Genomic DNA, 27559 nt, shown 5'->3' on the forward strand with positions numbered 1-27559 from the left:
TTTTGCTGGAAGTATATATGCTAACAAAATCTGAACATGTTTTACCATAGGTAATATAGACAAACAAGCACAATATCCTGAAATCCATACACACACAGTACATCCAAAGTGTAAGAATATTTGTAACCGGGATTAAAAACAAAGATGCTCTCTATGTTAAAGCAAGGAAGACTACTACTACACAACTAGCAAACCCGGTTCATAATTCCATTAGATTGGGGGTGCGAGGGAAAGGAAGGATAAGAGATGGGCATTCCTGGCTAGTTGGTATACAGCATAGCTTTGAAGTCAGTGTAGCCAAGCTGATTTATATCAGTTGAAGGATCTGGATCTGATTGTTACAGTACATGGCCACTAGTTTGTAACTAATTGAGGAGACAACTGTATTTTAACCGAGTCTCCTGGTTTGGTTATAGTGATAATGTAGACATGGTAAGTATGGAGCTCTGCAGAAAACATGGTTACATAAAAGCTTTACAGACATCTTAAACTTGGCTTGGGGTTTTCATTCAGCTTGAGTATCTCCTGATTATTGAAGTTAAGGAGTTTCAAAATGGAAAAGTGTGACTAAAAAGAGCATGAGCCTTTTTCTTTGAGGACTTCATTAACTCAGCCAAAGGTTAGGGATCTATTACAGGAGTGGGTAGGTGAGGTTCTGTGGCCTGCAATGTGCAGGAGGTCAGACTAGATGATCACAATGATCTCTTCTGACCTTAAAGTCTATGAGTAAAGAGAGTCACTTTCTTAAACAAAAAGAAACAAACAGTCCAAGCCACCCAGGGTGGAGAGATTGCATATGCACACATTGCTCCCTTTTGAGTTACATGTCACATTTGCTCAGCTTATTAGACAAAAGTTTTATGCTGCCTGGGTCCAGTGTGTCAACTGAGCTTATGAAAATCAAGATTTATTCTCAGTACTTGATATTTCATCTCTGACAATAGATAAATAAAGAACAGTATGGTCATGATTTTTTTTTTGTTGGCAATGATGTATGAAGCAGACACTCACAACTTGATCTTCATAAACTAGGCTGACTGCAAAATCAGCATATCCCTCCCTCCCTTCCTAACTCCTCTCTCCTCTCCACACCTTTCCACCTACTCATCCGCTTTCAACAGTCACCCAAGTCCCAAAACAAAACAAAATCTTACTTAACTACAACATAAAACCTATGAGACCAGAGTGCTGAACAGCCATGACATATAAATGGCTGCCTGCTATAATACTGTAAGCTTTTTAGGGCAGGGATCATCTTATTCTGCGTTTGTACAGTGCCTAGCACAATGGAGTCCTGGTCCATATACAATACATGTATCTCAAAGACGGAAAGAACCAGTGGTCCATCTAGTCCACTCTTCCATACAAGGACCCGCCTCTTGTGTAGCCAGAATCTAATGAGGACCCTGATACACTTCAGTAATATGGGAACAACAGAGTCATTGCAACACTCCAAACCCCACCCATCATAACTTCCAGGCTGAGAACCCAATCTACTCCATTATGGAAGGTGTCTCCTACACTTCAGCACCTACACTCAGATGGAGTTAATTCCAGATATATAGTTAACTTTGTCTGATACTTCTGCGTTCATCCAGCATATTACACACAGGTACTGGCAGGTAGAACTGTTGTGGACAAGAAGTCTTTCTTAACTTCTAACTTAAACCATTATTTCTGAGACTTCAGCTACACGTTTATACCCTTGGTAGAACATACCTTATTCCCATTAGCTATCGGGAAAGTGTTCATAAAATTTCTTCTCTATTTCCCTTTTCTCAAGATATATATGACTAACTTCTTCATAAACAACTACTTCACACTGAGAATCAGTTTTGCTGCCCTCATCTGAACATTTACCATTACCTTGACTTCCGTGACCAATGCTGTGCACAAACTCCAGATACAGCAATATGTTGATACACTATAATTACTTTAAATGGAAACGTGTCCCTAAATGAAGATAGACAGACAGACAGAGACAGATATAGATAGATAGCCCAATGTTCGCTGGTTCTCTCCAAGTTACTCACCACCACTCCAACTACCTCTCAAATCTCATTCAAATTTAAATTGATGAAAAGACAATTCTCAATTATTCATGTCCTAGCTTTGTATCTTCAGCTACAAACTTGGACAACATGTAACTAGTTCCACTTTCCAAGTCACTTATGACTAAATTAAACAACACTAAGCTATGCTGCTCATTGTCCTGAGGATTCAAAGCCATTAATTATACATGTAACACTCCATACCAGTGGTTCTCAACCAGCAGCCTGCAGGCCGCTTGCGGCCCAATCTACACACAGCTACGGCCTGGGTGACAGCCTCAGGGCCATACAGGCGGTATGTATATTATGTGGATGTGGCCCACATAACACACAGAGACCTGCATATGCAGCCCACAATGGTCAATAGGTTGAGAACCACTGCTCTATATCCTTCCTGCCAAACAGTTATTGAGAGATTGATCATACTATATTTGCACCGATGCCTACATTTTTAAAGGTGACCTGCAAAGGAAAAAAAATGTGTTTGTGCCCTTCCCCCCACCTTTTTAAAAAATTCTTTTTGATGACTAAAACTGGCATGAAAAGCTATTTTTTCTGTTTAATGTTTTTTACATTAGAAACTCAGGTCTTATTAAATCTGAATTTCCTGGATGAATGTATGGATGACATATATTTTACATGAAACTTGATAAATAAATAAAATGATTTTTATTTAGACTGTTTACTTTGGGAGGAGGGGTTATTTCTGTAAATATCTGTAACTCAAATGCCTAAGAAACATATAAAAAAAGATCCTTGTTAAAGATTCAGCATCTCCATCCCTCCCATTAAAGCCTGAGAAAACTCATCTTAACATCTCTGAAATCTCTAACCAATCCTCTAGCTAAATAGGAAATTTTAGACTTGACAGTCCTGACAATTTGCAGTGTTCTTTTTTTATTTTGTATTCCAATTAATGCTTGAGCATCTGAGAAAATTCTGCAGTATAATTCTCTTCTCCACAGATAATCAGGCCATAAATAACCATCTACATTCAACTACTCTACCAATCTGCAAGGCTATCTATTGAAACACTGCCTACCAAAGTGCACTCAGAAGATGCTCAAAGGCTCAAAACCTGGGTTCCTATGCAGGATATGCTGGTAAACTATGGGAATCAATAATAAATTGTTAGAACTAATGAGACTAATTGACAGACCAGGGTAAAATAAATTGTAATGTCTGGGAGGAAAACAACATCATTTCACAGTGACAACCACAGAAAATGGAAAAAAAAGTTGACTCAATAGTCTGGTAGACATGAATAAAACTCATGTGAGATGTCTGTCTAACAAACACCCTTTCAAACACTTGTGTTAAACAAGCACTACCTGGGTCTCAGTGGTCATCAGTGTGATGATAACCACTATTGATCCATTTTACAGAGGGAAGAAATATTATTGCACTGGCTTCATAAATCAAAATTTCCTGTCCCTTGCAGGATTCACATATTTGAATTAACAAAGATTTATTCAGAACAAGGGAACTGAAGTTTCTGTTATTAATCAAATACAGAATAAGTCACTAACTAGCTTCTCTTATCATTTTTGTTTCTGTCCCACATTTGCTCTCCCGGACCGCATGACTGATGGCATTCTCACCGTTAAGTGCCCTTCGTGATGATCAGGGAAATGTATGAATAAGTACTCAGTGGCTACCAATTGCATTATGGAGTCACCCAGGAATTCCATCCTCTGATTGTGGCCTCTGAAAAATGAAAACATCAATGTGGGAAGATCAATAAGCAGTCCGGGGGAAAAAAAAAACATGCAAATTAAAAAATATAGTAATTTAAAAGCAAGTGTAGTTCATTTTTAAACACATTTAACACAATTTTCTGGTGTTAACTAGATGTGATGAAAACAATTATTTATTGCTGTACGTTGACTTTCTGGAAAAAGCAAAGGAGGTAGTTACCATTAAACAAAATTACTAGACCACAGATGTGGGACTAACTGGCGGGTACAGGTTGGTGCTAAATTTATCAGGAATAAGGTCCCAATACTGCAATTGTTTTGCATGTAAATAAACTGATGTGTCTGTTGATTTCAATGGATCAGCTGTCTCCCCATACATGACTACTTAAAGGATCAGGGCCTAAATCTACTTTAGGGATTGAGGTCGCCAGGTATTACTCTACTATTTATATTGTGGATGCACCTAAGAACCGCAGACATGGACCATACCCCACTGTGCTAGCGCCTGTACAAACACAGAACAAAAAGACAGTCCTTGCACCCAAAAGCATGGGTTTACTTTTCCCACATCATGTCCATGTGAACATATTGCATTACTGCATCAGGGATAAAGAATTGATATCTTTATCAACTTCGAACTGTGACTTTCCTCTTGCCATTTATGAACTCCTCACATGAACATATCTCTCACGAATGCGTCCTCTTGTAATCCAATCCATGCTGTTACATGGTGCTGTTAAAATGAGGCAGCTAACATGCTGCAAAATGTCATGCTCTGCTGCAGCAATTCAGGCTCTCTGATGACCTCAGGTTGCACTATTAGATCATGACCTTCATTAAACATACATAGTTGTTTCTTATTATAAATATGGACCATTAAGGAAATCAGCAGTAAGATTAGCATAGTTAAGCATAGGATTCTGCTTTATACTCACAGAGTCAGGTGGTTAAATCCCACAGTTCTCAAAGTGAAGGCCCGTGCCAAAAGCCGAACATGAGTAAAAATGACTCCAATTGCTTCCTCAAACTCTGTAAGTTTCTGGAGAACTGGGGAAGTCTCGATAAGTTGCCGATCAGTGTTGGATTCTTGCAGCTGTAAATAACAAATGCAAATTAACGATAGAAGGCCACTATACATTTCAAAGAAAAAAGATCTGAGAACAGCAGATCTTCTGAAAACCACTGGCTGTTTGTGAGGGAAAACAGAAATGTGCACTGTGTATACACACAAACATCCACCTCACATTTGGACTGACACTTGGATAATCGAGAATCAGACTAAAAAGCAAACAAAAAAAACCAAACAAACCCTACTACTCCCTCCTTTCTTTCTTTAAAACAAAAAGAAATGACAAAGCTTTAAAATACAAAATGTAAAAGGACAATGTTCAGGTAATTTCTAATAATATTTACAATGGTATTTTTCAGGCCGACTCTGCCCAAGAGCAGAGAGAATCAGCGCCAAGTGGGGATGTAGGTGGTGTCTGGGCCAAAGAGGAAATGAAATCTTCAGCCCAAATGAGTGGGAGCAGAAAAGAGAAATAACTAGTGATAGCCTGTGGTGAATAAATGGGTGGCACTAGCTCCAATGCAAGTTGTACCCATGCAGAATCACAGATCACTAGCGGGAGAGGTTAAAACAAACAAACAAACAAACAAACCCAAAACAAAAACACAGAAGGAGGAGAGCTTCTCTCAGGATCTTGCACCACCACCATGGAAGGCTGGAACTGAAATCTATTTCCATTAACCATGGGGAAAACTCAGTTGTGGGAGTTGAAGGACTGACACCTACCAGAGCCAAGGTTGGAGCTGAAGTGATCTCTGGCAAGCTTTTTAACATGTGGGTAGGTTCTTTTATTGTTTTTAATGTTTTCTCTGTAACCCTTTCATCTTAAGAATGAATATGCTTGTTTATGAAGAGTTGTGTGGTGACTTAGAACTGCAGACTATTATTCTGTTCATTATTCTGGCGAGAAAGCAAAGTGCTGTGTGACTTGTTGGGAATATCTACTGCAGGCAGGGAATTTTACAGCTTGGAAAAACCCTGGTCAGTAGGGAAAGAGACACAGGTCTCTACCAAGAAAGGTGATGGCTGAGGAGCCAGGAACCTAGAGCGGATGCCCTTGGTGGACCACAGATACAGTTGCTCTGAACCACAACAATGTTTATCTATGGTACTTGAATGGCTCCTATCACCACAGTATCTGAGTACCTTACTATTTTTAATATGTTTATCATCATCACACCTCTTTGAGATAGAACTGTTATTATTCCCATTTTACAGATGGAGAACTGAGGCACAGGGAGCTTAAGTGACTTGCCCATGATACACAGGAAGTCTGTGGCAGACCAGGGACTTGAACCTAAGGCTCCCACATTCTCGACTAGTACCTTAACCACTTAGTGACTTTCTAAATAGATGAGAAAAGAGACTGATTAAATTTCAGACTTGCCAACATTTTAAGTGTCCATGTAATAGTAAACTTACTGGAATCACTGTTAAAAAAAAATAACCATGCTATATTAGAGAAAAAAAATAGCAATACGTTTTTAAGCAATTTGATTCAAACCCGTTGACCTCCCATGATTAAGTTAGGATCTAAATGCTGAGGTCAATAAAATATGCAGACTGTTTTTGTACCCGGTTTCTAGGTACAATAGATCAACAGGAGGAAGACAAAGTTACTTCTCACTAGGTTTATCTTGCCAGTGTAACCCCTTGGGGTTTAGAGAGGATGGCCCCTTTAAATCTTTTTCCTAAGGTGGGAGGGGGAGCAATGAGAGAAAGGAGGAAAACTCCAGGTGGGGCTCTGGGGCGGAAGACAGAGCGAAGGGCTGTAGTAAGCAGGCCCTCCAAAAGTGAAGCGGCAGAGAACCTGCCTGAAGCCTGGGAAGGACAGGGCGGCTGATCGGGGACACCCCAGGACAGGAGCCAGGAGGAGCACTGTGCCAGGGAGAAACTGCCTGAGAAGGACAGGCCAGAGCTGGACCCAGTATCACAACTGCCCAGAGTTGCATAGGGCTGTGAGCACTGGGGCTTGTGACTCTGCACTGGGAATAAGGAGGGAGGCTGTACCTAGTTAAGTGGGGAGGTGGTCGCTCTGTGTGGCTTTGCAGAGAGCGGCAGAAGAGTGCACCAGAGAGGTTTGTTGGGGAAAGTTCACTGGCGCCGAAGACGACCAGGAGCATGCAAGACTCACCACTGGACTGGAACTTTGCTCAGGCCTCCTGAACTCTGCGCGCAGACACATTGCTCAGTGTCTGCCCTTCCAGACTCTGCTACCACTGGGCCTGTGAGGCCTTGGTTTGAATGCAGCCCTGTTTTACCGCTCCCCCTATATTTCCCCTGGTTGTTTCTCTCCTCTCATCCCTCTGTAAATAAATATTTCCCTTTCTTATATCCATTGTATTTTTCCGTTGTGTGTGTGTTCACTCTGGGGGTTTAGAACAGGTGTTCCTGGGGTAGAAGGAACTTTTCCTGCTGCATTCCTGCGTGCGCTTTCTCTTGGCCAGAGCTGCCTGCAGAGCAGACTCCATCTTGGCCAATAGGGTGCTAAAGTTACACTACAAATCCACACATATATTAAACACAGGCCATGAGGCAGGAAGCTTGTTATTTACAAAAATTCCCAAAAGCAAATATGGCTACTTGATAATAAATATTCCAAGATATCACCACAGCTGAATGCCACTGAAAAGCATCCTTAGAAATAAAATAGAGCTATGAAATTTATGATAGACAAGGGCACACTTACTTGGAGTGGGTGTAGTGGATAATTAAGCCATACTTCCTGTAGGTCCTGCAAACATTGAGAGATGCCTTTAGTGCTCAAGGGAGTCATTTAACAAATTCCACATACTAAATAAGATGGCATTACTTGAAATACTGAACTGTTTCAGATGCTGACACTGCTTATTGCAAATTCAATAGTGCCAGCAATCTCATTTTTAAAATACGGTATTCACTACTCAAACTGTTGGTAGTTCTCCCAATGAGCTTGTGTCAAAGAGGCAGAAAAATCCTTGAACCAAATAAAAACAGTTTAAAAAACAAGAGAAAAAATATTTGTTGAAGCTAATGATTGAACTTTATTTCCCACCACCTGCTCCGCAGCAAGTTTAAAATTGACCAAAAGCCAAGACTAATTAATTCCCTGGCCATCGTGTTAGTGGTCTCTTCAGTAGTATAACTATAATTTATATGCACTAGCGCCCTAAATGCCCCGTCACCCAAATACTAAGTAATTTTTGAATGTGTAAGATGCCCAGCCCCTACTCCAAAAGGCTTACAAGCCAGTTTTACGAAAGGCCACAAGTCTGTGCGCCAAACAATGAGAAGGAGGAAGAGGGTAGGGGGTAATGGGAATGTGTGGTTACATAGGCTAGTGATGTGGACACATCCAGGGTGCTGAATAAAACATCTTAAAAACATATAAATGAACAACAACAACAAAAATCAGCAAATATCAATCCTCACTGGCTTCCTACATAGCCAATTTGGAACAGACTTTAACTGTGTAGTTGGACTGATGGTGGTTGAAACACCTAGCTTTAACACTTGGAGTGCTACAAAAAATAGTCCCAATACATTTTAATGCTTCTAAAACAATGTTTGTGTTACATACATGGCATATACTGAATACATGATGGTATGATGTGGTTTAAAAGTTTTATTGGAATTCATTTCCTATGAGTTGCATAACTCATTTAGGTCCACACCACTCATGGATAAAAAGACCATCTCATACATATACTGTTAAAATCTTTATTTTACATAATTATATATTCCCTATTTTATTTACTCTTTATTTAAAAAAAAAACCCAAACCCTAGATTAAAAGAATGTTAAAGTTGCAAGGTCAAGCACTCAAAAGTTAGGAAATGCCAGTATTAAGGGCTCCCTCTGAATTTCAAACAATGTACTTTTAATATAATTTTTTAAAATGTAATTTCCTAATTAACCCCCCTCCCAAAATTCTATCATTTAGACCTATATTGACCCCCACAAAGATCAGCAGCTAAGTTGGAACCTTTAAATCCATAGCACAGACTTCTACCATTTGTAATAACTGTTGAAATGGAGTTCTACAAGATTCATGCACGATTTGCTCTTCTTCATGTAGGCCAATGAGCAAACAGAATCAAATTAATGTTACTCTGTTTCCAAAAGGACCAGTACAGCTCAGTATTATAAAATGCTGTTTTCATTACCTTTGAACTAAAAAAACCAGATGTAGTATATTCTACTCCAGCCACCAAATATAAAAAAAAATTGTGGTTTTAATTAAACTGACAAAATTAACATGGAAATGAATAAAACGTGTTTTTAAAAGTAACTCAGCCAACAGGAAAACAAATACCATGTCATTAAAGAGCAAACGTCCAAATAAGTGTTTGGCTTCCTCTAGGCTTCCCTCCAGGTAAACAGCTCCTATATGGAAGGAACAATATACAATAGGGTAAAAATGCACTAGTTTTCAGAAAAATACAAAATAAAGACAATAAATCCCCCCTTTCCTGCCTCCCCATTCCCCCCCACCCCCCAAAAAAGGGAAACAACAATTGTGGTAATAGCAGTTGTGGAAACCACAAGTTTCTCTCTCTCTCTCTCTCTCTCTTTGTAATTAAAATGCAAAATGACTGAGTAAAGAGTATCAAATCAACAGTGTAAAACAAGGAGAAAAAAATTCTTAGAATCCTAACAAGTTACATCAATGATACAAAGTGATATGCCAGAACAATGAACTTTAACAGCATTAGGCTAGAAGTAATCCTGTTTTTATAGGTGTTTTCAAGTAACCGGCTACTTACAATTCTCTCGTACACTTGATATGTGGACATTTATAACCAAGAAATAACATTTATTTTGTCCCTTTGGCTTTCCTGTATCCTGCGTGAATCTTTGCCAGAACTACTCTCAATATTTCAAACTGATCATTACACTCCCTCCCCCCCCATTAATATTTTGTTTCCCAAACTGGCATCAGTGTATGGGTTGGTTTTTTTATTTGGAGTTAGGTTTAATAGTGTGTTGAATACTGCTGTTTTTTTTTTAATTGCTTATATCATAGTTCTGAACACTGGTATTGCTAGGACCTTGTAGCAATTTTATATAGGAATGAAGTTTAACTGATATATTTTGGGTCCTTTAGTGGTTTTAGTCGGAAACAAACCTTTTGATTTGGGATCCCGGGGGAATCTTTCTTATATTGTATGATGTAACAGGTTTACCTGTCTTGTCAAGGCCTCCCGTTGAGACCCATGGCCCTGCTACACCCTACCCCCGGAGAAAAAACAGCAAACATGGGTCCTCCAGGCCTTCCTAGAGGGGCCTCATAAGACACAGCCAATCAGAGACCAGGTGGCTTAGTTAAAAGGTGCTGCAGGGGCTTGGCTTAGGTTAGTTCCTGGCTGTTACCTGAGCAGCAAAGAAGGGTGCTCTGCTTTGGCTACAGGGTCTCAGAGATAACCAGAAATTGAGTTCTGGCTGCATTTTGCTTTCTGCAAGGAGAGAGTAGACTTGAGAACTGTAATCCCAAGGTAATGGGTGAAAGGAAAGAGATCCAGTGGGAAAATGCCCAAGAAAAACAGTAGCAGCTAACGGAAGGAGTTAAAGGGAGCAGTGTGAGATTGCTATCCATAGGGTACCTGGCTGGGACCCGGAGTAGTGGGTGGGCCTAGGTCCCCGCACCAACCACTGGCCAAGTGTCCTAAGCCCTGAGAAGAGGAGAAGGCATGTTTAGAAGCCGAAGCAAAGGGCTGGAATGGGGCTGAAGACCCTGGTATGGCCAGACAGACTGTCTTATAAACTCTTGGTTACCCCTCTTCAAGGGGACTGAACTTGAGTGATGACCTGGCTGGAGAGGTGGGGCAATGTGAACTGGTGAAGACAAAGAGTCTCCAGGGGAAAAGTCCTAGGGATGCTGCTCTATAACAGGCCAAGGAAGGACTTAAAGTTAGCCCAGAAGGGGCTCAAAACTGAAACCAGAGACAGGGCTGTAACAAAGGCACAGCAATAATCCTTGTTGGACCTTTGCTACCCCAGAAGGGCATCATGTGTGGCTTGGCTGGAGGACTGAGCCACTGAAGTCCTGTCTAGTGAGGTCAGAAGCTGACAGGGTGCCAGGAGTGGAGAAAAAGCGCAGGATGAGGAGCAGAGGGCGGTTGGATAGGGGGTGGGAGTCCCAGGGGCTGTAAGGGGGCGGGGGGGAGGATAGGGGTCGGGGCAGTCAGGGGACAGGGAGCAGGGGGAGTTGGATGGGGGCGGGGGTCCCGGGAGGGGGTGGACAGGGGACAAGGAGCAGGGGAGGGTTCTGAGGGGGGCAGTCGGGGTGGAAAGTGGGAAGGGGCGGATACGGGGTGGGGGCCAGGCAGTTTGGGGAGGCACAGCCTGCCCTACCCAGCCTCCATACAGTTGGCAACCCCAATGTGGCCATTGGGCCAAAAAGTTTGCCCACCCCTAGTATAGGGCATAGCACACATCCAAAGTTACACAGAAAAACTTTTCCTTGTACATTTTTGCCAACATTAATAACACATTGTGAACAGTGTCCCAGGGGAGCCAGCTGAGGTTACCCAATTAGGGTGAACTGCAACAAATGGGGCAGTCAATCCCCAAAGCTTGTGGATATTTTAATACTTTATATTTACCAAGCCAGCACCAAAGAGCTTCTTTATTACCTCACTGGTTACTCAGAAGTCCAAACAACACTAACTTTTACCAGGCTGGGTCAGGCAGGGAGTTTTGGGGCAGAAGGGGGTGCAGGGTGTGGGCTCCAGGAGGGAGTTTGGGTGCAGGAGGGGGTGCAGGCTCTTGGAGGGAGGTTGGATGCTGGAGGGGATGTGGGCTTTGGGAAGGAGTTTGGGGGTGGGCTCTGGGCTGGGGCACGGGAGGGATGCCGGCTCTGGCCCGGCGGCACTTACCTCGGGTAGCCCCTGAAAGCGACCTGCACATCCCTCTGGCAGAGGTTTCTAGGCGGCACTATCACTCTTTAATATTTATATCAGCAAAATACCTTCGACACAGTGTGACAGAATATACCCATGTTCACACTGTACACACTATTGTAATAATGTTTGTACAGGATATGCCTTGTGAGGTATCATTTAAAATCTCATAATCTGCTGATCAGTAATATCAAGGCAAGTGCATGTAGTAGCGTTATATGAGAAGTTATAAACATAAGCCGAGATAATGACTAAAAACAGATTTTCAGGACAAGTCTGGGGAGTAGCCAAACCAGTTCCTATGAGACAATGGACAAGCTGACACCTCAGCCAGGTGTAAACAAGGCGGATGGACCATTACCTGCTAAATGGTGATTCTTTGGCAGGACAGGGGGCAGGGGCAAAAAAATCCACATCTTAGAAAAGAAACAGCATGGAATTCCCTTCCACACAGACTGCCTGTTGCCTTGCTCCCAGCTGGAAATGCTTCTCAAAGAGGAGACAGGACTATAAAAAGAAGGGGAAGACACTGCAAGACACCACACACTCTCTCTCTGTCTCCCTGCCCATTGTATTCACTGCACCTGAAAAGACAAAGGAAGCAGCTGCTGCACTCTGGGGGAGGGGCCCTGACCTAAACAGCTTGGTCAGTAAGACTGTTGGAAGCATGTGGTGAGAAAACTTTTCTTTGAATCTAATGTAGATTAAGTTAGGCACCAGTAAACGTTTTATCTTTATTTTCTTGTAACCATTTCTGACTTTGATGCCTCATTATTTGTATTCACTTAAAATCTCTCTTTATGGTTAATACAACTTTTTTTTTTATTGTTTTATCTAATCCAGTACATTCAAGTTGAAGTGTCTGGGTAACTCCACTGGGGGTAACAAGTTGTGTGCATGTTATTCCCTTAAAGGAATACGGACTTTCTATATTTGTACTATCTAGGAGAGGGCTGGGCAGTACAGGACATACATTTCTGGGGGGAGAAGTTGAAGACGAGTGTGTGCGTGTGTTGGGGTCACCATGTGGTAATCTTTAAGGTGCAGCTGGCTGCAGCACGCACAGACATAGCTGGGAGTGACTGACATGCTGGAGGTTATTTGTGAGCAGTCCAGGTAGCAACAAGGCTTTGGAAAGGGCAACCCAGGTTACAAGGCAGAGGTGACACAGCTACTCATTGGTTTGGGATTGTACCCTGTTATGTCACACCCAGCCATGGAACTTTGGATACATGAATGACCTTGTGATTGCACCCAAATGAGCATGTCCACCCATGCGGAATGCATCCTCCCAGATCAAAAAGCTGGAGGAGGGCTATAGGTTATGGCGACTCAGACCAAACCCTTGGAAAAACAGCTATGTCCTTTTTCCACCTGAGCAACCAACTTGAATGTTACCTTCTAGAACACCAAACTCAGGCACAAAGATTTCCTAAAATATCTTAGTGTGATTCTGGATCATAGCCTCACATACCGCCAATATCTGACAAAGACCACCACCAAGATACAACCAGGAGCAATATAATTCACAAACTAGGAGGGATCAGTCAGGGCACAGACACTCAGACCTAACCGAAAGCCACTTTGGCCCTTGTCTTCTCAGTAGCTGAATGGTACATGCCAGTCTGAGCAGATAAAGTACATACAAAACCTGTCAACATGCAGCTGAACACTTATAAGAATTGTCACAGGATTGCTCAAGTCAACAACAATGGTCTATGTTCTTGTCCTCGCATATATTTATCTTATCACCATCCCTTCGGAGAGAAGCAGCAATAATACAAATATAGGACTGTGTGATAATGCACCCAGACTTTACGGGAGATGACAAACTAGTAGTACTGCCAATAATATTGGTAGTAATTTGTATTATGGGACATCTCGCATTGGCCACTGTTGGAAGACAGGATACTGGGTTAGATGGACCATTGGTCTGACCCACTATGGTCATTCTTATTTTCTTTTTTTCCCCTTTCATATAGGCTTTAATGACATTAAAAAATGCCAAAGTTAACTTTTGAGGGCTTGACTTGGTAACCTTAGTAATGTTCTTTTGATGTTTTTTCTGTGGTATTTCCTAGGTTTTCAAAAAGGAAAACAGGAATTCCATCATGTGGCATCATATCGAGACCTACATGGATCATCAGCGGGGTTGCAGCCTTTATATCCACTACACAATACTCTGGCAATGAAACTGACGGAGTAACTGATAGCAGTAGTATATTTCCCCAGCTCCTTATCTGATCTGTGTCCCCGCCTGGTCAAGTGGCTACCATTCTCTCCCCCACACACACTTTGTTTTCCCCACCAGCTCCCATTCCCAGTCTACATACCTGACTGGTCACAACCTCCTCCTCCTCCCCTCCCCAGCTTCCCAGGCTCACTTTCCTTACCCAGCCAGCCCCAGTTTCTCTCCCACACTTCTAGTCCCAATCAAGTATTTTCTTTGCTTCCCACCTAGAGTTTGTTCCCTTTGTATAAGAATCAGATGGCTTTCTCCTCCGCAGTGCCTAGGTGCCCTGTGTTAGCGGGAGAGATGTCATTGGGAGCACAGGAGAGACAGACTCCCTTCTCTCAGTTTCAGTGCCCAGCCCCACCCCAGATCACAGCCACTGGGAAAAGCCATTACAGGGAAAGCCCAGTTTTGCTCCAGGGCTGGAGGGACCATGCTCAAGTGCTCTGTAAGGATGGCATACAGGCAGTCTGGTCATGCATATGAGCTGTAAGGGGATGGAGCTCTGGGGTAATGGTGCATGCACAGTCCACTCAGCCCTAGGAGCTGTGAGAGGCTTGCATATGCTCAACAAGGGTAGAATCTTTGGAGTTTTTAGCTGCTAAAATGGAAGCCGTCTCTACTGAGTATGTGTGAACTGTGATTTTTTCAAAGTCTTATAACTTGGTCAAATATGGGCCAATTTTCCACAGGAATTGTCACGCTGTCTAGAGTGGCTCACAACTGAGAGTGCCTATCTCAGGGTAGAATGTCAGAAAACAAGGGCGGACAGCCCAAACTGGTGCTGTGTTCTTATAATTAGATTTCACCAAGTCAGCAACAAATGTGAACTCCAGGATCCCTATACCAGTCTTACCATGGAGTCATAGACAGACCCCTTAGACTCTCCAGTCTATCTTGCCACCCAGACAAACTTTGTGATAAAAGCAGCAGAGAGTCCTGTGGCACCTTACAGACTAACAGTCGTATTGCTATTTAAACCTAAAATCCCAGCACATTAGATTGAAACCCGTCATTCACCCCAGATCAATTGGTACTCTAGATCTTATACCAAAAACAATGTTGGCAGCCAATTCTATAGTAAACTAATTAATGGTTTATTAGCTAAGAAAAAAAAAAGTTATTGAGAGGTTAAAGCAGGTAAAATATAACAACAGGTAAATCACAGTTTATAACTCCAAATGGTGGCAATGATGTAATAAACTGCCAGTTTCCCAAAAGTCCTTCAGGGCTACCCAGAATAACTCTGGGGATCTCTGTCTTCTCATTCAGATATACTGCCCTATTAGAATCCAAACAGTCCAGAGATGATGGATCATTTATTGAATCCATATTTATAGCTCCTTCACACAGAAAGCCAGCTGACAGTGTCTTTCCCCACATGGGCTTTTCCTTTGAGTGAGGAAGGCACTTAGACTTTTGACCTCCCCCCATATATATAATGGCCACTTGCTGTGAAATTATTTTCTGTTAAAGTCCTTAGGTCCTTCTTTAGCATTTCACAAGATTTCTTTGATAGTTACACAAGTATTTATCATGTAAATGTTTGCTATTACATTATGACAGGAATAGATGAGTGAAAACAATACTGGTAACAGTCCGCTAGTTTTCATTAAGTTTAAACATCTTATAAACACACTTATATATCTAACCATTACATTGATCTATACAAGTGAACTGACCTGAATACACTCTAGCATGACATGGTCAGCCAGCATCACAGGGAACACAAAGGCATATCCCTGACACGAAAGGCACCCCCTAGCAATTTTTTAGTCCCTTTTCCAAAGTATGGGGGAACTAGAGCTGTTCAAAGAAAAGGTCACCACAATTATTTTAATATGGGCAAAATAATATATTTCCTAAGCACTGTTCTCAAAAACAGCCTAACAATTTTGGATGAAATTTTCCCCCAAAAATAAGCCTGAGGCAGACATCCAGCATGGAAAATGTCAGCCCAAACAGTTAGTTTGGTACAGTTTACAAACAACTGAAAACAAGGTCTTATAATGGGAAGTGTCAGGTAATCTTAAGAAAGGCCTTGCCTACAATAAATAGATTACATATAAATATATACACACACAATATGTAAATAGATAAAGAGCAATCTCCACTAGTTTCTAAGTGGCCTTTTTCTGTGGATTTTGCAATATTGATGCCAGCTGGTTGCATATTTTTATATATGTTTATGCAGGCAGTTTTCATTTTTAAACTACTGACACTTTGTTCCATGCCTCTTTACAGGGAAGCCTTTGAAATCCTAAAACCAGCCATAGAAGACACACCTGTGTAGGAGAAAGGGACTTAAGGGAGCTGGTTGTGGGGAGAAGGTGGAACCAGGGAGTCAATATTCCAACATATGGGAAGCAGATATTTTCTCTTACTTTTCAGTTTTTTAAATAATGACGCTCTGAATGGGTCTCTAGTCTTCAGAACAATGGTTTGTAGAACAGCTGGCCAGAGGCAAATTATGCTAGTATAAAATTCTGAGTAGGAACCAGACTGCTGTTTATATTTTGGCTATCATTTTTTTGTTTTAAAATTTTGTAAAATGCACTTGGTATTTTAAATTTCCTTAAGGGAGGAACCCCAGGCCCTAATATACATTATTTTAATTGCCTCCCCACAACATCCGAATTTTTAGATATGGGTCTAACAAAAACTTACTGCATTTCCAGCTTGCTGCACTTGTGGCCAAAGAGTAGGTCTGTTTTCTTAGCAATCAAAGTTCACACCAATAACAACAATAATAATTTCCTAGTGGGCTGAAATGTGTGAACTAAGCACAAGATACAACTCATTCTTCTGTTTCTTTTTTATTTTTAAATTAAAGATCAAAGCACTCATGAAAAGCAAAGCAGAGTTAAAAGAACAACTTGATCAAATGAAATGCAGTATGGCCCAAGGCAGAACCCATATAGCGGTTACCATCTAAGCAAGCTACAATATATCTTTCAAGGCAGGACAAAATGCATTAGGAGCCCATGTAATGCATAAAAAGCTGAACTGAGTGGGCTGAAACAACACTCAATACATTCCCCCCATTCCAATGTCTTGCTCCTCTAGTACTTAGGTCCCACATGCACCAGAGATATTTGCATGTGTAACTACACCGATACCTAAATTTGTCAAATCCCTACATTTGCACTGGTGTAACTAACTCAATGTGGCTAATGCCAGGGAAAACCCCTTAGGGAGACATGGTGCACTGATATAGAGTAGGGCTTGTACCTGGTGATTGTTTATGCTAGAAAGCTATACCACTTTAACCATACCAATATGTTCAAAACAGTACAACCCTTCTAGTGTGGATGCAGTTATATCACTATAAAGTTGCTTTAACACTGGTACAACTTCTCCCATACAGGAGGGGAAATAAGTTATACCAGTATAACACACCTTTATATGGGTAAAACTATATCCACACTAAGGGTTATAGTAGTATAACCATTTTAGAAAAACAAAATCACCCCCTTAACCAAAATAGTTCAACTGGTACAAAAACTGTATAAATCAAGCCTTAATCTACTGGAGTATACTGCACCAATGTCAAGCCTGCTTTCTGTAACTCATGCTAGCCAATCATGACTCTTTCCCTGCCCCCGCAGCTGCTAGACCAATAAAAAGGCTGCTATGTCTGCTATGCCTCTTGAGCCACCTGGTATCCTTTTATATCTAATAGTAAAGACTCATGCTTTTAGATCCAGAAGATGCAGGTCCAGTTCCCCCATATGACCCCTACAGGAGGTCATTACATTTACACCTGTGAAGCATGTGTATATTACAGGTTGAGCCACTACACTCATGTAATTATAGCAGGGTACATTTTTCTAACATAGAGCCTCAAAGTCTTTACTTTCTTTAATTTATTCTATTTCACATAAGAGCCTCTTTTACTGGGATCATTGCCAACACTGACCCGCTATGATACCAGGAAGACAACAATTAGTACACTGAGAACACCTACAGAACACGAAAGTCAGTGCCCGCAACCTTAAGTTAAACATATTAAATTGAAGAGTGAAGGGAGGATTCTGTTGGCCAAACAACCACCATGTATTTTCATCAAAATAGTATTAGTCTGGCTTATGGCTGGAAATCAATGTAAGAGCCTCTTAAATACAGTATTACCCAACAGCCACAAGAAAGTGTGTGTAGGAACAGGGGGGCAGATACTGTTTTTAGTTTATTCATTTTTTTAATACGAGTCTACAGTCTATCTTGTGGAAAAAAAAGGTTATTACTGCATAAAAAGGATCCAAATCTCACACCTGCAGGACTGGCACAGTAAAGGGACTTAAGTCAAGTTGCTTCCCATAAAGCATTAATTTATACTAGAAGATACAAAAATAACTGCCAGATTAAAGTCTAATTTGGGTAAATTCCTTTGGTGAGACCAAAAGGGACATGGATACTAATCTCATAATATGACAACTCCCTCTCAAATCTTAGCAACACAGCACTGTGGGTAGCATAACCTATTTCTGTAATGTCCCCAATTACTGTATGAAATGATTACTGTGGAGTTCACCAAAAATTTTTATTTTACTTCACTGCTTGGTTATTTTATTTTATGTTTTCCATGTCTTTTGTGCAGTTACCACCTTTTATAGATAAATTAAACTTTATTATTGAACTTTATACATTTGAATTTTCAATTGTAGTGTATAAATCTGAACTGTTGGATTTTATTTGATTTTGTGTGTGTGTGTGTGTGTGTGTATATAACAAAAATGTATTTATATTAATATTGCACTCCAGCTGATTTGATGTTGGTCCCTCTTTCAGTTGGAAGAGCTTTGGTAGCATGCTATACCTTCCTATACCGGCCTGGATGAATTCTCAAGGTTTGTCTTTGAAGAAAAAAAACAAAAAAACAACCAACCAACAAAAAACCCCCTAAAATCGTCTTGTCAGATCTCTGTGCTGGTTTATCAAAGTCTCACAAATCAGCAGGCAAGGGAAAATGTTTATGACTTGGTTCAAACTGTCTGCAAAATCTGGATAGCAGTCAGCACAGGTAAATACTCAGGATTAGGAACAGTCTAGAGAGACATGCTCACTGGAGAGTAGAGGAGGAAGCAAAAGGGCAGTTATAGTAAACTTCCTTTTACAGTTATATTATTCTATGAACATTCTTACTTCATTGTGAGAGACTCCACAGATTGTAGGTACATGCAACTTCATTCTGAAGCCCTGAACTTCCACCTGCCTGTCTCTTTACAGAAGCCCAATGTTATTCAGTGGAATTCATATGGCATTCAGTACTGAAGTGTGTATAATGCATAAGTTAAAGGATCTGAGGACTAGAACCTGGGTCTGCAGAGCTTGGGACAGCTGCTATTCCCACAGTATCAGTGGGAGGCCATGCTAAGGTACAGCGAGGGAGCACTGTGGAGAGTAGCCACCGTAAGAAGTACTGCCCAAGTGACAGAGTGACGACCCTCTGACTGGACAACTGCCCTATTTAACCCCTGAGGTTGCCTGGGCAATCACACAGACTTCAGCCTGCTGCAATGCCAGACTTTCCTTGATCTCCAGTCTCTGACTCCAGCCTATCTCTGACCCTGACTCTTGCCTCCTGAGTCCAGTCTGCTACCTCCTCTCATCTCCAGTTTCCGACCCCGGTCCCACTCTTCCTAACAATCCAGCTCTTGCGTTTCCTCCAACTCCTTATCAGTGACTACTGTCCCTGGTGTGCAGACCTCTGCCCAGCTGCGACCGCTAGGCAAGACTGCCTGTGCCCTGGTCCCTTCTAAGAAGAGGTGCAGTTGTAAGGCTCCAGGACTATATATGTAAGTCAAAAAACGTCAATATTTCATTAAGAAGGTTACAAACCAATGTTTTTCATAGTCCTGCTGCATACAAAATAATATTATGGACAATATATGTAACATGCACGAATACATACATACAGCATGCACATACTTTACCTATTAAAGCTTCAAAACAGTTGGCCATCGCATGACGTAGATCCGATTCCCTACAAAGGTCAGGTCCATGAGCATAAAGCATAAACCGATCCAGTTCCAGCTTCTACAAATACCAACACAGTATGTGAAAAGGACAGTCAAAACTGTTGACCATTTGCACTATAAAAATATAAGCATTCAGGTTGTCAATCTTACAGCCTTATTAGTTCATATACGTTATTGTGGAACAACTCACACTGAGAAAATTGAAAAGCAGTCCTCCAGCTAACAATGGTGCAAGATTAGTCCTCAAATATAAAACTACACTTTTACATAGTTATCTTTTTGACACAAAGCCATTAAACGAATTTTTGAAGAAGACAGATTTGTGCATTTTGCAAAATGTGTATTAGAATAGGTTTTCCCCAAACTGGTGTAAGATTCAACAGACCAATTTCTCATTAATTTTCAACTGTGTCCCCCTAGAGTGCATTTAATAGGTGAGGCTGGAGAACTGAAACAGTTTAGAAATGTATGGTCTGAAATGAATTTCTATTTAAAAAAAAACAGCGTTGAATTTTCAATAGATAAAACCTATTTGCCATACAACAAAAAAGATATCACTTATATTACACTGCACTTTATACACTGAGGGAAACTACTCTGAAGAGTCAACATCAAAATAAAATGTTGTGGTTTACATTGAATTTAAACCGAAGAAGTGGGGCTGTAGCCCATGAAAGCTTATGCTCAAATAAATTTGTTAGTCTCTAAGGTGCCACAAGTACTCCTGTTCTTTTTGCGGATACAGACTAACACGGCCGCTATTCTGAAACCTGTCACTGAATTTAAGTTTCTTCAAGATTATTTTCTGCTTTTAGTGTCAACTCCAATTTTTCCAGCTTAATACTTCTTTGAATACATTAATAATTTCAGATTTGATCAAAATAGGTTGCCGATATCTTTTTAAAAACTGGATTATAAAGTAATATGAGCGCAACAGAAATTGGTAGTTTGAATCCCAAAACAAACAATTTGGATGCACCAATACCTAGAATAAAATAGGGACTTTGAGAAAGGTAGGTGGCCTACAGGAAAAAACAATAGCCAAGCAAAGCAAACCTATCTGTGGCAAATCAAAAGTGTCCCACTTTGAGCTATAGCAATGGTGAAGGAGACTCCTAAAAGGAAAATCCAGGTGCTCTGTGTCTGTGAGACACAGACTATAAGAGAAGATGGGCCAGCTCAGCCAGAAGAAATATTCGCACATATTGGATCCTCAGAGAAATCCACAGAGGGCTAGGGTAAGCCACAATACAGAAGAGTCCACCTTGTATTATTCAACCATGACCCTTCCAGATAATTACATACCAACATATACTGGAGATCTTACTTATCTTCTTTAAACTGAAGAAAACTGAAGCAATGTGATGTTGTAGAGGGATATTTAAACAAAGGGGCAGGGGGAGAGAAGGGATGATGGAAACAAAGCAGCCCCCAGAAAATCAGGTAAATTTATATTTAATAAATAAAATATATTTATATTATAAAACATGCTGTAAGATACATAAGCAACTTTCTCAAAAGAGGCCATAAATGTGATAACATATTTAGAACATGGATATTTTTAAGAACACATGCACCTGTTTCACACAGAATTTTAAATGATAAAGCATGTTAAAGTGTCAAGTACTTTAACAACAACATATTTATGAATGGAGCTTTGATTGAAAGGCTTTTCTGTAATCTGTACTGTCTTGCTCACTGTGTACTTAAGGAAGCCCTTTGGAAGAAAATTCCTGGGTTCATTCCTTGCTCCTCCATTCCTGATAGGAAATGAAGAGAACAAGGACAGGAAGCTAAAGGCACAATCTTTGACAATAATTCTGGACTGGATAATACATTTTTAAATTATTGGCTATGGAGAAAGAAGACTAAAAAGGGAATTTTGAAACCATAGGCAATATATTTAGAATATAAATTTTGGGTGGTGTAATCTTAGTAAGTCTTTGGCCTGCTATATTATTGTTGTTGCAGGATGGAGGGTGTTTCTTTGAAATCAAATGTAGTAAGATTTTCACTGTTAACAAAACCAAATTTGAACAACAGAATACCAAACCATCATGAAAATGGATTTAATCGGGTAGCATATTCCAATCTTACTATCACAGAGAAAATTTTTAAAAACCCCAAAACACATCACTCACAAAATCTAATAAAAAGCTAAACTTCATAGAACTTCTTGTATTTTTTCATAGTTTGATCTTACTTATCACAAAAAGCCCTTCTAATATTATTCTTTGCCAGAAGGCAGTACGCCTAAACAGTGAATATCCAAGGCTGGGAAATAATTAAAGGGGGTTTTCTCACCTTTCTCCCACTATGCTTTCTTGCTACATATGCTGTATTATAGGTGCTTCTACAACTACCAAATTTGCTCTTCAATTATCCATTCACTACCAACATTCACTAGCTCCAGTGCAACGAACAGTTAAATATATGGAGGCCTTAATGACAGGAGCCCTAGAAGTCCATATATTAGCACAGGGGTCAGCAACCTTTCAGAAGTGGTGTGCCGAGTCTTCATTCGTTCACTCTAATGTTAAGATTTCGCGTGCCAGTAATACATTTTAGTGTTTTTAGAAAGTCTCTTTCTATAAGTCTATAATATATAACTAAACTATTGTTGTATGTAAAGTAAATAAGGTTTTTAAGATGTTTAAGAAGCTTCATTTAAAATTAAATTAAAATGCAGAGCCCCCTGGAGCAGTGGCCAGGACCTAGGCAGTGTGAGTGCCACTGAAAATCAGCTCGCGTGCCGCCTTCGGCACACGTGCCATAGGTTGCCTACCCCTGTATTAGCAGAAGGAGTCACTCCTCTTGAAGGCCCCCTCCATACTCCTCCCTCCCCTTGTCAGATTCCAAATGTGACTTCCTCAAAGTTTACCTTCAAAACTAATGACAGAGCTAGTGATCAAACTCAAATCCAAAACATATAGTAAAGACACCGATAGGTGGGCAGACAGACCAGTAACATCATAGCTACATAATTCCAATAAAGAGATAAAAATGCCTGTACATACCTTGGCCAGCATAGCAAGATGCTGGTTCTGAACAATGGCAGTGCGATATGTAGCTAACCCCCCTTCCTCTAGGCTTGGAAACAGGTAGTACAAATGGACACTGCAAAGAAAAAAATTCAAATAGACTCAACACTGATACATTTGCTATTAGTGTCCATACCAATTACCTGCTGCTCTGTGGGATGCTGACAACTCAACATGTTCTTTAATGGGTGACACAGTTCCCTCCCCACCACAGACCTTCACCAGAGCTATGGTAAAAACTTGTTTGTTTGTTTTTTAAACAGTATTGTATAGATCATCTTTTTACTATTTAGCATACAATTTTTAACTACCTGAAATCACACATATTGTCACCACCTCTGCAGAGTTCAATGGTAGCTTGGACCTCTACAACAAAAGAATGGTGGGGAAAAACACTCAGTAGGAGCAGGCAATCTCTACGGTGAGAGAAAACAGCTTGATTCCAGACAGGCAAACATAGTAAGGAGACACCATTCAGTCAAATCTGGCCCAAGATGTAGGATTTTTTTTTAAATGCTTTTACAATACTATTTTTTTTTAATTCCACAGAAAAGTTTGGGTTTTTGTTCTGTTTGTTTTTAAAGGAAACCCTCTCCCTGAAGCTACTGCAAATCAAACATTGCAACAGCGTGCACAAGAGCCTGATGATAGTGAAACTGCATAGTAACTGCCTATACAACAGTGAAATCAACTAGCCTATTTTTATCCAAGGTGACACAGCTGGAAAAATATAATTAACAGTATATATTGTGAAAAATGAATTAGGAACAAACATAATGGACTTTCAAAAGGCCTTTAATAAAGTAGTTCATGAAGTAATTAAGGAATTAATTTAAGGAAATTATGCACAATCATGGATTACAAATTGGCTAACAGTCAGTAAAAGAAAGTAGGGATTAAATAGCCCACCTAAGATTTGCAAAAGTGACTAGTGATTTTGGGTGCCTTAGTTTATGGGAGGCTAATCTCAAAGACCATGAGGAGGCAGGATCTTTAGAGAGAGTGTGCTCAGCACGTTCTGTAAAATTAACCTCCCTTGAGCTATCTCAAGATGGTCATGCAAAAATTAAAGTGGGACACACTGTACCTCAAAATAATACCCTGTACCCACATATTCACCAGTTACATGACTATAATATGTTTCTTACTAACTATGCCTTGTGAGGTATCATTTGAAAAGGCAGGATCTGTTGAACATTACTATCCTGCTGAATTGTATGTACTACCATTGTAAGTGATGCCATGAAGTTTTGCATATGTGTTACTGAAATATGTTGTGAGTTTGGGAGACACTCACAGTTAGCCTTTCAGTGGCAACAAAGGAGCAGCTAACACCTCTAAAACAGATTAACATCAGGATTAGTCAGCAATCAAGGAGAATCTACTCTCCCAGTGGACCCCTCCTGAAGGCTGCTGAGAGAGCACATACAAGATAGGGGCTGTCTAACCCCCGTACACAGTGAGGATCTTTCCAGCACCTGGAAGAGAGTATAAAATGAGGGGCAATGACATCACCACTTCGCCTCCCCCATCTCAACACCTAGAAACAAGGACATTTGCAAGACAAAGGGAAGCATCTTTGAACTGGGAAGAAGGGATGGTCCTAACTAGACTTTCCAGTTAGTATGAATAATGAACTAAATTCTGCCTGGAACATCCAGTACAGTGAGGAAAAACTGCTTGATTCAAATCTTGCTTAGTCTGATAAAGTTTAGGATTTAGACTGTGATTTTATCTTTTATTTCTTCTGTAACCAACTCTGACCTCTATGCCAAACATTTATAAGCACTTAAAATCTATCTTTCTGTAGTTAAGAAACTTATTTTAATATTTTATTTTTACCAGTTTGGCTAAGGTGCTTGAGGAATCTACTCAGATTACAAAAGCTGGGGCATGTCCACTACACTTTGAAGGAGTGGTAAACTAAGGAGTTTACACTGATCAAGAAGATCTTGAGCAGTATAGGATGGTACATTTCTGGGGTACAAAGCTAGGGCTGGGGGGATTTGTGGTGTCTCCCTTTGTATAGTTCACGAGTGACTGTGTGAGCCTGCAAGTAACTTTGGGTGTGCCTTCAAAGGCTAATGGCTATGTGGGAGTGAAGCCTGAAGGAGCTGCTTGTCACTAGCACAGCAGTGTGAGAGGTACCCTGATACAGAGACTAAAAGGGGACACAGCAGTCTCACAGTCCAGGTTGTACGCTGGAGACTGTCACATAAGGTACCTAAAATCACTAGTCAGATTTAAAATTCTGGGCCTCAATTTAACAAAATTTTTAACAGTGAGGTATCATAAGGTTCCACACAGTGATGTTTCACATATTCATCAGTGATCTGGAAAAGAGTGCAAAGAGCAAGATGGAAAAAATTGCAGATGACAAGAAATCATTTAAGTTAGTCATCAATAAAATCTGCTTAAGTGTTTTCCTCAACTGGGGAAAAAGTTAGCTGAATGGGCCATATGATTGCTGAGATACTGACAAACGCAAGGCATCACATATTGGGAGGAATGATCTGAACTACTTGTTGTTGAGTTCTTGTAATTATGTCAAATTAAAAAAATATATATAAAAATGTAAAAAAAGGATAAAGGTTTATATAGAGAATGAAAACTTTCAATTACTTTAGAGAGGGTATTCCGGGCCACTGGAACACACACACACACACACACACACACACACACACACACACACACACACACAATATATCTCCAGAGAGGAAGAGGGATTATTTCAGATCCTCTTCTAAAACATTTCTCTATTAGAGAATGATAATAAACTATACATCTAGAAGTTGCATATTTTAATGCACTACAGCAATAGTGTTTATGAGTGTGGTGTGGATCTCTCAGAAATGTCGCTGTTGTTTCCGAGGTTCGACACTGAAAATGAAGGATTTGTCTCCAAGGTGGGGTAATGTGCTTTATGGGACCGTGTGATTTCTAACGCATGCTCACATGTTGGACATTAATTGGCCTATAGACCCTGCTGATGCACACTAAAGGTTCTCTAGTGCACTTTAACACAGTACTATTTCGCACGGCACTACAATAAAGCGCTAATGCGCAAAATACTCTTTAGAAATCACAACCTCATAAACCGTGATACCCCATTGCACAGACAAGCCCAAAATGTACACTGAAATTTACATATAAATCCAAATATACAGGTTTGTAATTCTCAGAGGATTGTGTACTACTAAACAGTATTTTTTAAGCAGTAATAATAGGAATTTGTGTTCTATCACCAAAAAATTTGCCTCCTCACACCTTCTAGAAAAGGCCACAGATTGTTAAAGTAAAGAAATAGATATTGACAGACACGTGGCCAGTAATACAGAGTAACTGTTGGGTATCGGAGGATGGTTACAAAAGCGCAATTTTGTTATCCATAATACCATGAGATTTTTTAAAAGCCTCCCTTTAAGCACACTGACTACTTCCCTCTTAGAAATGGACTGACAAGGGCTCTGGAAAAGGATTTAAAATCTTTCACATTGAAGGCTGATATTGCTATTTGTCACAAATGACACTTTTCACCAAGCTAGCTGCCACTTGCACTAGGCGCAGAAAGGCCAGTTTGAGTATTTTTGTAATTTTCCAGTATTTACTACTTTCAGAAGACTCGATTTAGCAAAATGGGGTGTGATTTTTGATGAGCTGTGAATTTTGTTTTGTGTTATTATTTTCTAATGGTTTGTACATGAATGTAAATATATTCTTGAAAGCCAAGATGCAAGCTGTGCCCCTAAGGACTGAGGTTTAGAGAATAATCCCCCTAAAAAATTCTACGCATTCAATATTGCTTGTAAACACCACTCTCGAGATTAGAGGGGAAGAGATCAAGGGAAGGCACGGAAACAAAAATGACACATTTAAAAATAATCTCTCTCCTTTTTATAAATTGGTTATAAGCTCTAAAGTATTTGGCCCAAGACAAGTTGATCTCCTACAGTCATGAGCAACTTCAAATAGCATTTGACAGGACAGAGACACTAGCCTTTCATCTTGTAATCTTACTCTTCACAGCACCAGCATTGTAAGAGGCTTGAAAAGAAGCATACGCAGATATGCGGCTCTTGAAATCATTGCAAGGATACAGGACAGCAAATACACAGACTATCAAAACCTACACATCTGAAAGCGTTGTACAGTTGAATGTTAAGGAAAAAATATATGAAATTTGATGAAGGAGACACAATATAGAACTTTGTAGAAAAATGCCACACTTACCTAGTTAAAAATTCCACCACAGCATCTCCCAAAAATTCTAAACGTTCATTGTGGTTAATCCTGCAAAAGTGTTTTGAGATTTATTATCAGTAACCCCAGTGAACTTTGGTTATTTGTACAGTAAAGTTTAATTCTTTTGGTGATCAGGAAGGGAAATGATCCTGCTGCTTTCCTATTTTGATACTTTCCTCTCTGATATATAGCAAAGAACACGTTATCAAACTCAGAACTGATAGCACAGGTCTCTGAATCTTCATAGATTATTTATCAGCATTTAACAGGGAGAAAGGAGGCAAAATTTCTGACTAGCAGTGCGTAATGGCATGCTGAGATCAGGCTTTGTGTGCTTTGCCATGGACACCAGGTGATTTAAAATGAA

At 40.3% G+C, this 27559-nt stretch overlaps 1 protein-coding gene across 3 annotated transcripts in view; it reads right to left on the reverse strand.

Annotated features, from left to right (window-relative positions):
• Positions 1–27559, reverse strand: part of DROSHA (drosha ribonuclease III) — a 109266-nt gene that overhangs the window by 14151 nt on the left and 67556 nt on the right. For all 3 annotated transcript variants that reach the window (XM_039523848.1, XM_039523849.1, XM_039523850.1), the window contains 7 exons: positions 27181–27240; positions 22927–23026; positions 19865–19967; positions 9112–9182; positions 7507–7551; positions 4684–4841; positions 3653–3758 (listed from right to left, as the gene is read on the reverse strand). In XM_039523848.1, coding sequence (XP_039379782.1) covers positions 3653–3758; positions 4684–4841; positions 7507–7551; positions 9112–9182; positions 19865–19967; positions 22927–23026; positions 27181–27240 — 643 coding nt within the window. The remainder of the gene's footprint in view (positions 1–3652; positions 3759–4683; positions 4842–7506; positions 7552–9111; positions 9183–19864; positions 19968–22926; positions 23027–27180; positions 27241–27559) is intronic.

Source organism: Mauremys reevesii, linkage group 2 (genome assembly GCF_016161935.1).
Source record: "Mauremys reevesii isolate NIE-2019 linkage group 2, ASM1616193v1, whole genome shotgun sequence".
Classification (NCBI taxonomy): domain Eukaryota; kingdom Metazoa; phylum Chordata; order Testudines; family Geoemydidae; genus Mauremys; species Mauremys reevesii.